This window comes from Nomascus leucogenys, chromosome 12, assembly GCF_006542625.1.
Source record: "Nomascus leucogenys isolate Asia chromosome 12, Asia_NLE_v1, whole genome shotgun sequence".
NCBI lineage: Eukaryota > Metazoa > Chordata > Mammalia > Primates > Hylobatidae > Nomascus > Nomascus leucogenys.
In genome coordinates this window covers 6,647,217-6,665,642 of record NC_044392.1, presented here as the reverse complement: position 1 = coordinate 6,665,642, position 18,426 = coordinate 6,647,217, and the positions used below count along the sequence as shown (strand labels likewise).

At 43.6% G+C, this 18,426-nt stretch overlaps 1 protein-coding gene across 1 annotated transcript in view; it reads left to right on the top strand.

Moving 5' to 3' along the window:
* The window catches only part of GNL2 (G protein nucleolar 2), a 29,981-nt gene that overhangs the window by 8,205 nt on the left and 3,350 nt on the right, over window positions 1-18,426 (top strand). Inside the window, exons 5-12 of the mRNA XM_003273286.3 lie at window positions 587-771; window positions 4,737-4,803; window positions 5,734-5,892; window positions 6,334-6,447; window positions 12,111-12,239; window positions 12,967-13,071; window positions 13,843-14,001; window positions 14,201-14,314. Of these exons, the coding sequence (XP_003273334.1) occupies window positions 587-771; window positions 4,737-4,803; window positions 5,734-5,892; window positions 6,334-6,447; window positions 12,111-12,239; window positions 12,967-13,071; window positions 13,843-14,001; window positions 14,201-14,314 (1,032 nt within the window). The remainder of the gene's footprint in view (window positions 1-586; window positions 772-4,736; window positions 4,804-5,733; window positions 5,893-6,333; window positions 6,448-12,110; window positions 12,240-12,966; window positions 13,072-13,842; window positions 14,002-14,200; window positions 14,315-18,426) is intronic.

The following is an 18,426-nucleotide window of genomic DNA, read 5'->3' as shown; positions in this document are numbered from 1 at the left end:
AATAAAAACGTTACCTAAATTAGGGAAAATGTTATCTGAAACTAAAATGCGTCTTACAAAACAAGCAATTCCTTTTAGCCATGAAAGAAATTAACTTCCAAGGAAAAGTTGGCATTTACAGTTGGTTTAAAAAAAACCCACAAATTTGAGTATGATTGTCCTTGACAAAATCTATGAATTTGGCAAATTTTATGCACTTGTTTGAAAGCTATAAAAAATGGTGGAAAAGATTAATTTTCACCACTGTAGCCTTAATTATATTTGACTGAAGTTTATGATAAATGAAATAAAGCAGAGTTTTTGGCAAGTTTTTGTACAACTATTCATATTTACTTTGATTATTTGTATTACTTTTGTATTTCTCCAAGGAAGCTTATAGAACTTTAGAATAAGGGAACCAGTGTTTGTGCCATTTCAACAAGTATTTCTGATTTGAAACCAGACTGAAACCATGTTCTTATAGATTTGGGTATGGGTTGAACCTTGGAAAAATAAAATCAGAAAGTCTTTCCTAGGTGGGTGTTTAGCTTTTTGCTTTTCCTCAGTGCTTTTCTTAGTTTTACCTGTTATTCTCCTTTCTCTTCAGAACTTGAAGGTGCACATTCTTGATACTGAAAGTTTTGAAACTACATTTGGCCCTAAGTCACAGAGGAAGCGACCAAACTTATTTGCAAGTGATATGCAGTCTCTCATCGAAAATGCTGAAATGTCCACTGAGAGCTATGACCAGGGCAAGGATCGTGATTTGGTAACTGAAGACACTGGTGTGAGGTACAGTTTTTTTTTTTGTTTGTTTCTTTGTTTGTTTGTTTGTTTGTTTTTGAGATGGAGTCTCGCTTTGTCGCCCAGGCTGGAATGCAGTGGTGCGATCTCGGCCCACTGCAACCTCCGCTTCCCAGGTTCAAGCAATTCTCCTGCCTCAGCCTTTCGAGTAGCTGGGACTATGGGTGGGTGCCTCCATGCCTGGCTAATTTTTTTGTATTTTAATAGAGACAAGGTTTCACCATCTTGCCCAGCCTAGTCTTGAACTCGTGAGCTCAGGCGATCCATACTCCTTAGCCTCCCAAAGTGCTAGAATTACAGGTGTGAGCCACTGCACCTGGCCGAGGTACAGTTTTGAAGTTCGTGCAAGTCTCGTCATTTGCTCTTCTGCAACAAAACATTTTCTTTCAACTTATTTTGCCTGTGTGAAGCTCAGTGCTTTAACTCATATATGGAGTTATCTTCTTCCCTCAGACTGGAGACATTGGTGAAATTGGGGCTAGACTGAAGATGTCTAAGGTGGCTTCATTGACAAAGGTCTCTCCTCATCCCCAAAATAAATAACATTTTTTCATTTATAATAGTAATTCACCAGTCATAGACAAATTAGGAAATATAGTTACATTGGAAAATGCAACAAAAAGAACATAACTCATTGTCCCATTGCAGATATTAAGCATTGTTAATGCCTCTATGAATATCAGGGCTTCCTTAACTGGAGGTCTCTGAGTTCATGGATGGCCTGTAAGGTTTCTTTGACTCTTTGAAGAAAATGTGGAAAATTTGTGAGCATACATAAAGGCAGTAGGGTTTTGTGTTTTTTGTTTTTGTTTTGGGGAGGAGGAGGAGGAGAGGAAGCATCTATAACTTTAATCATATTCTCGTAGGGATTCATACTCAAAAGGAGAATCAGTCACTGGCTGGCTGCAGTGGCTCACCTGTAATACTAGTTTTTTGGGAGGCTGAGGCAGGAAGATCGCTTGAGCACAGGAGTTTGAGACCAGCCTGGGCAACATAGCGAGACCTTGTCTCTACAAAAAATAAAAAATTGGCTGGGCATAGTGATGTGCACCTGTAGTCCCAGCTACTCAGAAGGCTGAGGTGGGAGAATCACTGGAGTTTGAGGCTGCAGTAAGCTGTGATTATCAGGAATATATTTCTATGTCAGTACATAATCAACAATAATACTTATTGTCAGAGTAGTATTTTGTTTGTTATGGCCAGTCTCATTGTTGGACATTTATACTGTGTATAGTGTTTCCTTATGGTGAACAACGCAAGGATGAAGCATCAATGTGACCGCATCTTTTTCATCCTTAATTATTCCCCAAAGATAAATTCTTACGGAGCAAAGCATGATATCAAAAGGTATGCATGCTTTTTGATAGGCAGCTGCCACATTGCTCTTGAGAAAGGGTTTAATTTCATTTCCCTTGGGCAGTGCTAGAAGGTTGTCATTCTCCGTCCATCTCATGTCTCTTAAATGAAGTGGAGGTTTTGCTGTCTTAGTGAAGAGGCATTGTCCTTTGACTGCATCAGTGTTATTACCCCATCGCTATTGTCAGCCCATCTTCAAGCACTGGGCCACCTAGAGATAAAATGTCAAGCCATTTGAGGCCAAGCAAAAAGAGGCAGTGAGTTCATTTATTTATTCTTAGAATTATTTGAACTTTCGTTGGCTTTGTATTCTGCCAATTTGAATTTTTCCTCCCGCAACGGTCATAGTAGGTAATGCAGTAAAGACAAAACTAGTTTTGTTTACCTTGGGTAAATGTCCTTGAGACTAGTAAATAAACAGATTCTAAACCTTATCAGAAAAATACTGCTTTATATGGGAGCTATGGAGTATATGTTGTGATTCAGGTCCTGCCAATTCCATTTTATAATTCTCTGTGACATATTGCCTAATTCAGTCATGCTTTTTTTTTAGTTTAATGTTTTATTGTGGTAAAATATATGTAACAAAAAATGTGGCCAGACGCAGTGACTCACGCATGTAATGCTAGCACTTCGGGAGGCTGAGCCGGGCGGATCACCTGAGGTCAGTAGTTCGAGACCAGCCTGACCAACATGGTGAAACCCAGTCCCTACTAAAAATACAAAAATTAGCTGGACATGGAGGCGCACACCTGTAGTACCAGCTACTCGGGAGGCTGAGGCTGGAGAATCGCTTGAACCTGGGAGGCGGAGGTTGCAGTGAGCCGAGATTGCACCACTGCATTCCAGCCTGGGCGACAGAGCGAGACTCCGTCTCAAAAAAAAAAAAAAAAAAAAAAGTACTTTTCTAACCATTTGATGTGATCTCGGCTCACTGCAATCTCTGCCTCTCGGGTTCAAGCGATTCTCCAGCCTCAGCCTCCTGAGTAGCTGGGATTACAGGTGCTCGCCACCAACTCTGGCTAATTTTTTTGTATTTTTAGTAGAGACAGGGTTTCACCATGTTGGTCAGGCTGGTCTCAAACTCCTGGCCTTGCGATCCACTGCCTCAGCCTCCCAAAGTGCTGAGATTACAAGTGTGAGCCACTGCGCCCAGCTCTTCTAACCATTTCCAAGTGTACAGTTTAGTGGCACTAAGTTCATTTACATTGTTGTGCAATCATCGCAGCTATCCATCTCCAGAACTTTTTCATCATCCCAAACTGAAACCCTGTACCCATTAAACACTAACGGTCCGTTTCCCCTCTCCCCCCAGCCCCTGATAACAACATTCTACTTTCTGTCTCTCATGAATTTGACTGGTTTAGGTGCCTAATATAAGTGGAATCATACAGTATTTGTCCTTTTGTGTCTGGCTTATTTCACTTAGCATAATGTCTTTAAGGTTCATTCGTGGCCGGGCGCGGTGGCTCACACTTGTAATCCCAGCACTTTGGGAGGCCGAGGCGGGCGGATCACGAGGTCAGGAGATCGAGACCATGGTGAAACCCCGTCTCTACTAAAAATACAAAAAAATTAGCCGGGCGTGGTGGCGGGCGCCTGTAGTCCCAGCTACTCGGAGAGGCTGAGGCAGGAGAATGGCGTGAACCCGGGAGGCGGAGCTTACGGTGAGCCGAGATTGCGCCACTGCACTCCAGCCTGGGCGACAGAGCGAGACTCTGTCTCAAAAAAAAAAAAAGGTTCATTTGTGTTGTAGCATGTGTCAGAATTTTCTTCTTTTTTTTTTTTTTTAATTAATTATTTTTTGAGACAGGGTCTTGCTCTGTCACCCAGGCTGGAGCAGTAGCCTGCTCACGGCTCACTACAGCCTCAACCTCCTGGGCTCAAGTTCTCCCATCCCAGTCTCCCCAGTAGCTGGGACTACAGGCATGCACCTCTGTGCCCAGCTAATTTTTGTATTTTTTTGTGGAGATGGGGTTTTGCCATGTTGCCCAGGCTGGTCACGAACTCCTGGGCTCAAGCAGTCTGTCCTCCTTGGCCTCCCAAAGCGCTGGAATTACAGGTGTGAGCCACTGAGCCAGCTGGAATTTCCTTCTTTTTTAAAGTTGAATGCTGTCTTGTGTATGTATGTGCCACATTGTGTTTATCCATTTATTTGTTGACAGACATTTGGGCACACTTTTTATTTATTTATTTTTTTTGAGACGGAGTCTCACTCTGTCGCCCAGGCTGGAGTGCAGTGGCGCAATCTCGGCTCACCGTAAGCTCCGCCTCCCGGGTTCACGCCATTCTCCTGCCTCAGCCTCTCCGAGTAGCTGGGACTACAGGCACCCGCCACCACGCCTGGCTAATTTTTTGTATTTTTAGTGGAGACGGGGTTTCACCGTGGTCTCGATCTCCTGACCTCGTGATCCGCCCGCCTCGGCCTCCCAAAGTGCTGGGATTACAAGCGTGAGCCACCGCGCCCGGCCTGGGCACACTTTTTAAATTCAGTTTGTTTCTGGTCCATCTCCAACTGGGTTTGATACTGTCCCCTAAAGCATCCTTTTAGTCTTGATGGTGCTTCAGTTGCTCATTTGGGGTGCTTTTTTATTCAGAAATGAAGCTCAAGAGGAGATCTATAAAAAGGGACAGTCCAAAAGAATATGGGGTGAGCTCTACAAGGTAAGACTCCTAAATTCTCTCCCATTGAGTGGTTCCTTGGGCTTTCATGATTTTGTAGAAGAAAACTAATTTTGATATATTGAAGCTCTGTTGCCCAGAGTACAGGCACCACTGCCTGTTCCATCCTCTTCCTCCTACAAAGAAACTCGGAAGACGTACTACCATTGATCTAGGTAACTGCATTTTTTAAAGTACTTGTATCAGAGTAACAGCTATCTTTTATTATACACTCATATATTTATTACCTGTCAGTATTTTTTAAGATTTCCTGCCAAATTTATCATTCCTAGTTAAAGTCACGTGCAACATTTTAAGTTATTTAGTCCACCCCTCCCCTTTTATCGATGAGGACTCCTGTCTAGAAAGGTTTAATGCTGTACTTAGCTCGACTAGCTTGTTAGTGAAGGAGGCTTTGTATATCTTGATTTCTGATCCAGTGATCTTTAACTGGCAGAGGTTTATGTCCATGCACTAACAATAACCTTCAGAAGAAAAATTTTCAAGTATAATCATGTAATTAAATAGTAACATGATAGGAAACTAGTACCGTGAAGGCAAGCTAAACTTTGTAGTTTTTTGTGAAATACACAAAACCTATAGTATTACAAACTTAAAGATAATATTACAAACTTAAAGAAGTCTAAGAAGTAAATGATTTAGTTCAATAATCCATAGTAGTTAGGAAATAAGTTGAGTTTCATCTAAGCTAGTTTTCCTGTTTTAAATTCAGCAGGTTTCAAAAGCCACAGGATGAAAAACCTTTTGAATTCTGATCACTGGGCCTTGAGATTAGCTACAACCAACTCTGCCCAGAGACTGTTTTGAAGTTGTCTCTAAATATTATTATTTTATTTTTCCCAGACTCCGTTAAATGTCATCACTCTTTTATTTGTACTGTAGCAAACCATTTTTGCCTCTGTGAATTTTCAGGTGATAGATTCATCAGATGTTGTAGTTCAAGTTCTTGATGCTAGAGATCCAATGGGTACTCGTTCCCCTCACATTGAAACTTACCTGAAGAAGGAAAAACCTTGGAAACACCTCATTTTTGTACTTAACAAATGTGACCTTGTTCCAACCTGGGCAACAGTAAGTACAACTACTAAACCAGAATAGACTATTAAGACATCTGTTAATAAGTCAGTTGTAGGGCTTTTAGGCTAAAGTGTTGTCCTGCTGAGATGGTAGTAACGGGAGTGCTCTCGTTGGAAACGCGAAAGTATGCTCATTGATGGTGGACGGAGGCACCAGGAGACGGCTGCTGAGGCCACTGCCTGCTTCATATTATGCTCCATTAATTGCATTTGGTAACAATGAAGACATTTTTTGGAATGTTGTTTTGTATTTATAAGACAGAAGAGCAAAGCATTAACTATTATACTTGGAAAAAACATTTCAAAGAATTATAGCTAACATTTTCCTTAGACAACAGTATATTTGAAACAATTCTGTAATTCAAGCTCTGATTCTTCCACATAATGTAAATAAATGAACTGCAGTTTACCAAAATGTTTTCATCTCTCCCTCTAGAAACGGTGGGTTGCTGTCCTCTCCCAGGATTATCCAACACTTGCTTTCCATGCAAGCCTTACTAACCCATTTGGCAAGGGAGCATTCATTCAGCTTCTGCGGCAGTTTGGAAAGGTATTGAGCCCTGATCTGTTTCTCCTGGAGTTGTGTAGCTGTGAGTTGGTGTAAGAATCTCTTGCCATGGCATAGCAGAAAGTTACCAACTTCTTAGCTGGACTGTAGTCCTAGCTACTCAGGACGCTGAGGCAGGAGGATTGCTGGAGCCCAGGAGATCAAGGCTACAGTGAGCTGTGATGGCACCACTGCACTCCAGCCTGGGTGACAGAGCAAAACCCTGCCTCTAAAAAAAAAATGAAGATGTGGCCGGACATGGTGGCTCACACCTGTAATCCCAGCACTTTGGGAGGCCAAGGCAGGCAGATCACAAGGTGAGGAGTTTGAGACCAGCCTGGCCAATATGGTGAAACCCCGTCTCTGCTAAAAATACAAAAATTGGCCAGCCATGGTGGCACGCACCTGTAGTCCCAGCTACTCGGGAGGCTGAGGCAGGAGAATCGCTTGAACCTGGGAGGCAGAGCTTGCAGTGAGCCGAGATTGCGCCACCGCACCCCAGCCTGGGCAACAGAGCGAGACTCCATCTCAAAAAAAAAAAAAAAAGAAGATGTAAAAACTCCAGAGATGTAAAAACTCACAGAGCATCAGGATTATAAGAGATTCTGTAGTGTTTTCTTGCTCAGCCTTTGCCCCTATTCCTGACCAGTGTTGCTTCCATTTCTGCCACAGCCCTGGCACCTGACGTTCCACGCTCTGCTAGCCTTTGCAGGCCTGCTGTGCCTCCTCTGCCCATGGAGCCCATGCAGCTTCTATCTCCTCTGGTTGGAGAGGGCCCTGCCAAAATTCAAGCTTCAGATCCCTGGTCAGACGTCAGCTCCTGAGGGAAGCCCTGGAACCAGACTACCCTATCAAATGTTCTTAAAGCTTCATGCTCTGTACCTGTCATTTTGAATTTGTATATTTAGTTAATTCCACCTGGCTTCTAACAAAAAGACACATGTCTGCTGTCCCACCCTTCCCCACTTTACAGAAGCAAATGCTTCCAATAGCCATTAGTTCTGTTATTTTCCTCCATATTTTTACTACATGCTTATGATTTTATTTTCTTGATCTGTGCCCACCCCTCACCCCCAGTTTAAGATGCTTATTAATTTCTTACTATGGAAAATGAGGATTTGCTATCTTACAGCCATCCTCTCTCCGTATGTACTTCCCCCTGTATTGTTAGATGCCAATGTTGGGTTACAGTATTATTCATTCAGTGTTGGTTGGTTGGTGGTGGTGTTTTAATTTGGAAAGGAGAGCTTTATTTCTCATAAAGGGTTGCAGCCTGCAGGGTGGCCACTCTAACAGGCTGGGAAGAGTAGCCTTGGCCATTCAGTCTTTACATTGTCATGACTGTAAAATATTAGTCACAGCTGATCCACATGGTGTGCTATGAGTATAATTCCTTTCTGATGGAAGCTTTTATTTTCGCTAGTGTTACTTTGCTGTGTTCTATTTGTATCTGTCACTATCATACTAGCAGATTCTCTGATACAGTGGGAACTGTCAGAGCTTCCAGGCAGCACAGGTAGTTCCCTTCAGTGGCCAGCACTTCGTCCTCCGCAGGGCTGGCCACTCTCCAGGCTGCTGCAGCGTCGTCTTTCTGGGATTTCCTTTCACTGTCATCCAGAGAATTCCCATGGCTGTTTTCCTGTATGGGACCTCTTATTTATAGGACCTCTTTTCGTCTTTTCTGGTTTACTCCTTTCTTTCGATGGGACATATTTTCCAAAAGTTTCCTGAGAAGGAATACTTGGAAAGAACATTTTTTTGAGATACGCCTTGCATTCTGAAAATATCTTTATTAACATGTTTATTCTACCCTTTATGCTGTTTTTCCTCAGAATACTGAAGTTACCACTGCACTGTCTTCTGACTTCTGAGGAATCTGAGGCCATTCTGACCTCTCATACTTTGTGTGGCTGTGATTTCTTATTTTGAGACAGGGTCTTGCTTCGTCACCCAGGCTGGAGTGCGGTGGCGCAACCATAGCTCACTGTAACCTCAAACTCCTAGGCCCAAGCAATCCTCCTGCCTCGTTTTGGCCTCCTGAAGTGCTGGGATTACAGGTGTGTGCCACCGCGCCCAGCGGATCTTTTCTTATGTTAAACTTTAAAATGTCTCTTGTTCTAAAATTTCACAGTGATGTGTCTTGAAAAGTGGGCCTTTTATTGCTCAGTGAGCTTGGCATTTGATGAGACTTTAGTCTGATATTGTCTTACATTATTTCTTTGAAATTTTCTTTCCTCCCTAAGTTGTCTGCATTCTTGTTCAGAAATTTGCTTTTACCTCCTGGTTTAATTCTTGATTTATATTTTCTTTCTTTTTTTTTTTGAGACAGAGTCTCACTCCGTCGCCAGGCTAGAGTGCAGTGGTGTGATCTCGGCTCACTGCAACCTCTGCCTCCCGGGTTTAAGCGATTCTCCTGCCTCAGCCTCCCGAGTAGCTGGGACTACAGGCGCACGCCATGACGCCCAGCTAATTTTTGTATTTTTAGTAGAGACAGGCTTTCACCATGTTAGCCAGGATGGTCTTGATCTCTTGACCTCGTGATCTGCCCGCTTCAGCCCCCCAAAGTGTTGAGATTACAGGCGTGAGCCACCGCATCTGGCCTATATTTTTTTTCTTTTGGTACATATATGATATTTTCCTCTATTTTCTGGGTACTTTTTTTTTTTTTTTTTTTTGAGACAGAGTTTCGCTCTTGTTGCCCAGGCTAGAGTGCAATGGCGCCATCTCGGCTCACTGCAACCTCCTCCTCCCAGGTTCAAGCAGTTCTCCTGCCTCAACCTCCCGAGTAGCTGGGATTACAGGCATGTGCCACCACACTTGGCTAATTTTGTATCTTTAGTAGAGACGGGGCTTCTCCGTGTTGGTCAAGCTGGTCTCAAACTCCCAACCTCAGGTGATCCACCTGCCTCGGCCTCCCAAAGTTCTGGGATTACAGACGTGAGCCACCGCTCCTGGCCACTTGCCTTGTTTTGATCATCCAGCAGCCCAGTCACAAAATTTATTTTGCCAATTGCTTTTAATTTTTAATTTCTGAGAGCTCTTGTTGAATTTTGATTTGCTCTGCCTCCTTTTACATCTTATTTCACAGTCACAGTATCTTCTCCCTCTCTAAGAACATTAATGACGTGTTGAAATTTTCCTGTCTACATTGATTCTGTTACCTCCAAATTTTTGTGTGGTTTTTTTTTTTTTTTTGTCTTTTCTGCTAGAATCACGCTTAAAATTTTTTCTTTTACTTTAAATGTTTTTTTGAGACAGGGTCTTGTTCTGTCTTAACCCAGGCTGAAGTGCAGTGGTGCGATCATGGCTCACTGCAGCCTCGACCCCCAAGTAGAGTCAACTTAAATGTTTATTCTTGGTTCTCTATTTATATTTAAGAGTAAGGCATTAGGCCAGGTAGAGTGGCTCATGCCTGTAATCCCACCACTTTGGGAGGATGAGGCAGGCAGATCGCTTGAGCTCAGGAGTTCTAGACCAGCCTGGGCAATATGGCAAAACTCCATCTCTACAAAAAATATAAAAAAATTAGCAAGGCATAGTGGTGCACACTTATGGTTCCAGCTACCCAGGAGGCTGAGGCAGGAGGATTGCTTGAGCCCAGGAGACAGGCTGCAGAGAGCTGTGATTGTGTCACTGTACTTCAGCCTGGGTGACAAGGGAAGACCCTGTTTCAAAAAAAAAAAAAAGGCATTAAAAAGCTGATAGGTTCTTTTTTTTCTCCATAGAGTGGCCTTGTTGACTGATAGACTTCACTGTAGGGTGATTAAATAGGGACTCTAATTTAATTTAATTTTTTTTTTTTTTGAGACGGAGTCTTGCTCTATTGCCCAGGTTGGAGTGGAGTGGCCTGATTTCGGCTCACTGCAACCTCCGCCTCCTGGGTTCAAGCAATTCTCCTGCTTCAGCCTCCCAAGTAGCTGGGACTACAGGCAAGCACTACCAGACCTGGTTAATTTTTGTATTTTGAGTAGAGTCAGGGTTTCACCATGTTGGCCAGGCTGGTCTCAAACTCCTGACCTCAAGTGATCTGCCCACCTCAGCCTCCCAAAGTTCTGGGATTACAGGCATGAGCCACTGCCTGACTGGGACCCAAATTTTTTGTTGGGAGGACATCCTGTAGATACCAGTGTCTGTAGGTCTTTTTTCTCGGGCTTGTGAGTTTCCCCAGAAGAGAATCTTTCAATCTCTGACTCTAGGGGTATAGAATCCTGGCTGCTAGAGTTCTGGGAACTCAGTGGGAATCGTAGACTGAGCATCTCACTATTTAATACTTACATTTTCAATTAATCATTCTGGGAATACTGTTGTTATCTCTAAATCCAGGATCCCTTTCAAGTCTGAAGATTACAGATACTTTCAAACGTGACATTTCAAAAAATCCAAAAGCCAATTTCATAGGCCCTGGATTTCTTTGAGAGTAGAGAAGTTGTGTGCCCACCCTGAATGAGGGAGGGCATGGAGAAGTGTGGCTGCTTTGACAGACTATCTGCCGGTCCTTGTTTTCAGCCCTATCTTAAGAGGGACCCACCACCAATTCCCAGTGATTCCCAATGAATCTCTGTGATTCATTATCATTATTATTGCTGGATCTTTAATTTTTCTATCTTTACAACCACTTAGCTTTTATATTTTGTAATGGGCCAAGTTTGATACTACTTTTAAGCATCTAGTATTTTGTTTAACATCACTTTAGTTTTTGTTGTCTCGTCTCCATCTTATTCTCTGGTTCAGTATGTTTGGTTCTGTTGGTTTAAAAGTGTTAATCATTCTAGTGGAGTTGGTGAGGGAACGGGGTTAGCATGTATGTTCAGTCCACCATCTTTAATCCGAAGCCTCCATTCGTTTGTAGGCCCTCTTCTTGATAGCAAGCTCTGCCTTCTTGAGACTTTCACCCAGTGGTCGTAACTTTCAAGGTTGCTTTTTTTTCTTTTGTTATTTTTGGCAGTGGAAATGCAGATGTATCATGCAAAGAAAAGGAGGGGTGAGTTGTGGGATTGTCCAGTTGATGAATCTGTTCATATTCTTTTTCCCGAAGATATTTTATCAGTAGATGGCATTTATCTAAATCAGTGACTAACAAGCTGTTTTTCTTTTGTTTCTTTTCTTTTTTTTCTTGAGACTGGAGTCTCTGTCACCCAGGCTATAGTGCAGTGCATGATCTTGGCTCCCTGCAACTTCGGCCTCCCAGGTTCAAGCAATTCTCCTGCCTCAGCCTCCCAAGTAGCTGGGATTACAGGCATGCGCCACCATGCCTGGCTAATTTTTGTATTTTTAGTAGAGACAGGGTTTCATCATGTTGGCCAGGCTGGTCTCGAACCCCTGACCTCAGGTGATCCGCCCTCCTTGGCCTCCCAAAGTGCTGGGATTACAGGCATGAGCCACCGTGCCGAGCCTTCTTTTGTTTCTTGACCTACATACTTTTAACCTTAACACATACAAGGATAATTTCACTTGCATAACTGAGGAAATGACTCACCTCTGATTTATTAATAAACATATGTATCCAACTCACTCAGATTATGTAGGTGGTGTGTATCTAGGCTTCAGATCAAGTTGTATCAACAGTTTTGCACTGTATTCTTGATATTAACAAAGTAATACAACCTACTTGTCCAAAGGGATATATATGACTGCATGTATGTTCTGTGTATTCTCTCTTTGAACAGTTGCACACTGACAAGAAACAGATCAGTGTTGGGTTCATTGGCTATCCAAATGTTGGCAAGAGCTCTGTGATAAATACGTTGCGTTCTAAGAAAGTTTGCAACGTGGCTCCCATTGCAGGTGAAACAAAGGTACGTTGGGCACAGGGTGACCTTCTGCATATTTTCTTTTCATAGAGGGTGATTGTTTAGGACTTGTTGATTTCTCTCTGCTTCTCTTGAATGCAGACCACCATTAGGAGTTTAGCTCACCATATAATAGTTTGGAACGTATCAGAGTTGTTTCTGCCCGCTTTGATAAGACTGAGAATACTTTATATGCCACCGTGTGGCTTTGGCATGTGTTAGTTAATGTGATTCATATTTAGATCTGTTTTAAATTGTCACTCCAGCCTTTTATTTTGATAAACAAAACTAACCCAAGAATATTTGATGCCTGGGTTAAGAAGCCTCAACCTTAAGGTAGGTTCTGAAAGTTGGGGGTCATATCCTAGAACACAGAGTGGGGAACAGCATGGTTTTGCTTAAAGGCAGTGAGGTCAAGCAGTACTAAGCTCTCAAGAGTACTTCTAAAACTCAGGAAAGGTTCACCGGGTATAATTACACAATACTAGATGGAAATTCTGTCTCCGTGTTGTTTTTAGACTCTTAGCTGATGGAAACTATAGTTTACATTTAGCGGAAGTATCTTGTGCACGGCACAGATGAGAGAGTTAGTAGCTTAATTACTTATCGTGTTGCTTTCGTTTGACTCACCCCTTCCTCCTTTCCAGCTTCATACATGAGCATCAGGGGTTTGTGAAATTTAAGACTCTTAGTGTTTGATATAGGACATCTCTGACTTTTTTTCTGACTTCAGGTCTGGCAGTATATTACTTTGATGCGTCGGATATTCCTGATTGACTGTCCAGGTGTGGTTTACCCCTCTGAGGACTCCGAGACAGACATTGTGCTAAAAGGAGTTGTGAGTATTTGGCCCCGATAGGCTGTTTGTGTTTGCGGGGGAGTGTTCTGTAGGGAACCCTGGATACCTTTCCTTTTTACTCATTAAGAAGGCAGTTTGGGGTCAGCCTGTCTGACCAAACTTTAGGAACATGATGTTGAACAGGGCAGCCTCTCAGCATAAGCTGTTTGAGGAATTAGTGGAACCATGGGCATATCTGGTCAATATCATCCCACAAAAGAGTTTGTAGTTTACACACAGGATCCAAAGGGAAGCAGGGCCTGTTTATGCTTAGCGATAATTCGTCTTCGTGGGTTTATGGGTTGAGTCATTTGGAACCCAGTCATTTCCTCACTTGTTTCTGAATACGACTGAAAAACTGTAAATGGTTCCACTTAACCTTGACCATGCTTCTGGCTATACATCCTGTGCACATTCCTCCTCTCCTTTCTTAAACTATTCCATTATTTTTGTGTCCTGGGATGGGCAGGCTTTTAACCATTTCTGCAGGTGAGTAACACGAGGCATTCCAAGTTTAAACTGTGGCAGCCACACAGTAAGTTTGTGGTGAGTGGGGATTAAAGCTGAGTTCTGGGCTCCGTGGCTATGGTCAGCTTTCAGCAGTGCTCCTTGCAGCCGACCATGTCTAGCCACCTCAGAGACAGGCTCCTGTCAGTCTCCACTAGCTTGTGATGTTGAAGTCTATTTTCAAATAGTGCTGCAAAGGACACTGGGAACTTCACTGCTTCCACAACAAAGTTTGTAAGTGGGAGATTTCCTATTAACATTTAGGTTCAAGTGGAAAAAATTAAGAGTCCTGAAGACCACATTGGTGCTGTACTTGAACGAGCAAAGCCAGAATATATCAGCAAAACATACAAGATTGATTCTTGGGAGAATGCTGAGGACTTTCTTGAGAAGCTTGCTTTACGGACTGGGAAGTTACTAAAGGTGAGCCGGCGTTTGTGAGAATTTAGACTGATACTTGTCGCAGGCATGTATGTATATGATATGGGCCTTTTTTTGGTATGCATGTATGAGCAATGTGAAACTTGTCACTTAAGTGATGATGAACCCCTGAAATACCCCCAAAGTGGTAGGTGGTTTTGGTCCTTTGAATTTAATTAGGAATCTCTTCGTGACCTTTCAGGGTGGAGAGCCCGACTTGCAGACTGTGGGTAAGATGGTCCTCAATGACTGGCAGAGGGGCCGGATTCCTTTCTTTGTCAAGCCACCCAATGCAGAGCCACTTGTGGCCCCCCAGGTAAGAGCAGGGTGGGCCCACCTCTGGGTAGCATGGGTCCTGACCTAGATTTGGTGTCACTTTTGATTGCCTCTCTTCATAGAGCATGTTTTCATTCAGCTGCACTGTCTTTCATTTTATTATTTTTTTAAATATATAAAAACGTTTTTGGGGCCGGGCACGGGTGGCTCACGCCTATAATCCCAGCGCTTTGGGAGGCCGAGGTAGGTGGATCACAAGGTCGGGAGTTCAAGACCAGCCTGACCAATATGGAGAAACCCCGTCTCTACTAAAAATACAAAAATTAACCTAGCATGATGGTGCGCACCTGTAGTCCCAGCTACTCGGGAGGCTGAGGCAGGAGAATTGCTTGAACCCAGGAGACAGAAGTTGCAGTGAGCCGAGATCGTGCCACTGCACTCTAGCCTGGGCAACAGAGGGAGACTCCATCTCAAAAAGATAAAACAACTTTTTTTTGAGGGTGAAGCACTGTTGGGAGCCACTGCTGGCGCATGGTGATCACTCCACCCTCTCTCATTCTAGAGTGCCAGTACCATGGCCTTGCTAGGGGGTGCATTTGGAGACTAATGTAGATGTATGAGAGAAGACCAAGCTTAGATACTAGCCTTTAGGGCCTTGGAAAAAGAGGGCTCATTAAATATAAGTGATCTTCTGGTACCTGTATCTTTTCTTATGCTTAAGAAACAGAATCATTGCTAAGGTAACATTTGTTTAACAAACATTTATTAGCATCGACTATGCGCCAGGCACAGGGAATATAGGAATGAAAAACAGCCCTGGCCCTCAAAAAACCTGTGATCCAGTGGGAAACGAGAGTGGTACTACTGATAGTCAGAGAAAGAAGACTGAAGGCTGGGGCCAGAAGCTCTCCTACTATCCCCACATCCCTCACCCTGGCAGTGGACCGCCACAAGGCTCAACATTAACGTTTTGCCTTTCTGGTTCTAGGACCTTTTTCAGAACCCAGCCAAGTCTCTTGAAATGGTGGCTTCAAATTTTGCATCTATGCTTGCTAGTGTCGTTGGGTCCGTACAGTTCTGGTTTCCTCTCACCTGACCCCATTCCAAGTTGCAGTTGCAGCTAGGTATTTTCAGTTGAATGTATTCTGCAGCATTTGAAAGTTAGCCTGAAACTGATGTTAATTGACATTCTCCCTTCTCCCTGCCCAAACCATCAAACGACCAAACAAAAATTTCTGTCCCTCTTCATATGTATTGCATCATTCATTCATTAATTCACTGATACATTCACTCAGCAATCCCATATTGAGTGTCTCCTATTGGCCACAGACTCTTCTGGGTATTGGTGGTGCTGTGGTGAGAAACTGACAAGCTGCTGCTCTCCTGCATGGATATTCCAGCAGGGGAGTGTGTGGTTTCTTCTGACACCAAATACATATTTTTTTTCCATATCAGTTCTGCAGTTCTCAGATACCAGCTGAGTGTCCCAACAATATAATTCAGTTGTGACACGAACTCCCGGAGTTAGCACAGACCCCACAAGTTAAGGACTAGGTCCCCTGCTTCAGATGGCAGCTGCAGGTTATCCACACTTATGCCTGGTTAACTACAAATTCAGGGGTTCTGGGGTTTGATAATTTGCCAGAAGGACTCCCAGAACCCAGGGAAGTGCTGTGTTTACAATTAACGGTTTATGATAAAGGACGAAACTCAGTCACAGCCAATGGAAGAGGTGCACAGGGTAAGGCATGGGGAAGAGGCACAGAGCTTCCATGCCCTCCCCACACATTGATGTGTTCAGCAACCCAGAGCTTTCCAAACCCCATCATGTAGGGGTTTTTATGGAGGTTTCATTACATAGAAATGACTGATTAAATCTGTGGCAGTTGGTGATAGCTCAATTTCCGGTCTCCACCAACCATGTGGTCAAGTGCTTTGTCTTTCTGGTGACCAGCGCCTCCCCCATCCTGAAGCTATCTAGGGGTCTATCGTGAGTCACCACATTAGCATAAACTCAGGTGTGGTGGAAAGGGACTTGTAACCAAGAACAAAAGATACCCATCGCTTGGGAAATTCCAAGGGTTTTAGGAGCTCTGTGCCAGGAAGTGTGATATTTATATCACAGGGAGACAGTAAGCAGATAAATATATAATGTCAGGAAGTCTTGCGTGCTGTGAGGAAAACTAAACCAGGCTAAGGGGTTTGGGGGAGGTGAGGAGTACTTTGTGTGGGGTGGTCGGGGAAGGCCTCTGAGGCAGTGGCACTTCAGCAGATCCCTTAATATGAGACAGGAGCCATGCTAGTATCTAGGGAGAATGTTCCAGGCAAGGGGAACAGCACATCCAGAGCAGCTGGGACAGGAGTGTGCTCTGTGTGTCCTGATGCTGAAAGGAGGTCACTGTGGCTGGAATGTCGTGGGCCGGGGGAGGGTGTCATGGTGGGAAGCCATTGGAGGGTTTTGAGTTAGCAGCTGGATTCTAGGGTCATTCTGGATGTCCGTATCACTGCTCTCTTGGGACCCTGTGTGGAAACACTGGCATTGTCTTCAGCCCTTCCTCCGTTATGTAGTCAGTAGGTGTAGATAAGTAGTTCAGATAATTCTTAAGAACTATTGTAACCGTAATAGACTTGTTGTCCAGTGCACACAGCAAGTCAATATGCTGAGACACCACCAGGTTGCAGCAGAGAAAGAGGTTTAATCGTAGGGTCACCAAAGGAGGAGATGGGAGGAATCCTGAAATCATCTCCATGAGGAGTTTGGGTTAGGGTTTTAAGGGTTTTGGAGTGGGCTGGAGTGAGGGTCATTGGTTGGATGAAGAGTGCAGGGTGAAGTCACGGGACAGGGAGATGAAGAAGCTGTATTCTCATGCAGATCCCGTTTCTCTGGGGATCTTCAAACTGGTTGCTGGAATTAGGGATCTGAAAAAACATTTTAAGCAATCCTTAAACAAAAACCTTATGATTCTAATGTCAGAGATCTTGCCTATAGGAACAATGGGGGTGCACATCAATTCTTACATAGTCTTATGACCCAAATGTCAGAAATCCTATCTATAGGGACAGTGGGGATGCAAATGGTCAGTACCTAGTGTTCAGGGACTTTTAGCAACAAGGATATGGGCCAAAGTGCCCCCTAATTAGTGCTTAATTATAATTGTATTTCTGTCCAGAACTTGGCAAGGACTTCTCAACCCTTTGGAGGCAGTTTCACTATCATGTGCCTTACTCTGTGATTCTGTTTTTCTTTTTTGGTTGAGGGCAGAAACCCCTTCAGAAACTGAAAGCCAAAAATTGCCCTTCCTAGAAAAATGTATGTATAAATTTTATGTGTGGTTTCCTGAATTTTATAGTTCCATACTTATTTAGTGATTTGCCTGGCCACTCTTGACTTTAGAACATCACTTTTAAGTTCTCTGAGTTTTTGTTGCAAGGATAAAATGATATTATACATGTGAGGCACCAGTAGAAAGCTCGGCATATACTTACCTTTGCAGTTACCTAAAACAGGCCAGTCATTTCAGGGTCCCCAGACTTAGTGCTCTAATGAAGTCTCTTCACTCACAGAATTCCCCCTCCTTACCTTATACTCTTGCTTCAAGATGCCTCCTATATTAGTCTGTTTTGTGATGCTGTAACAGAATACTACAGACTGGGTAATTATAATGAACAGAAATTGTTTCGGCTCATGGTTCTGGAGGCTGGGAAGTCCAGTATCAAGGCACCAGCATCTGACAAGTGTCATCCCATCATGGAAAGTGGGAGGACAAGAGCAAGCAAGGGAGGGTCAAACTTGCTTTTATAACAAACTTACTCTTTTTTTTTTTTTTTGAGACAGAGTCTTGCTTTGTTGCCAGGCTGGAGTGCAGTGGCACAATCTCGGCTCACTGCAACCTCTGCCTCCTGGGTTCAAGCGATTCTCCTGCCTCAGCCTCCTGAGTTGCTGGGACTACAGGCATATGCCACCATGCCCAGCTAATTTTTGTATTTTTAGTAGAGATGGGGTTTCACCATGTTGGCCAAGCTGGTCTTGAACTCCTGACCTTGTGATCCGCCCACCTTGGCCTCCCAGGGTGCTGGGATTACAGGCGTGAGCCACCACATCCCGCCAACAGACTCACTCTTAAAATAGCGAACTGATCCCCGAGATCACAT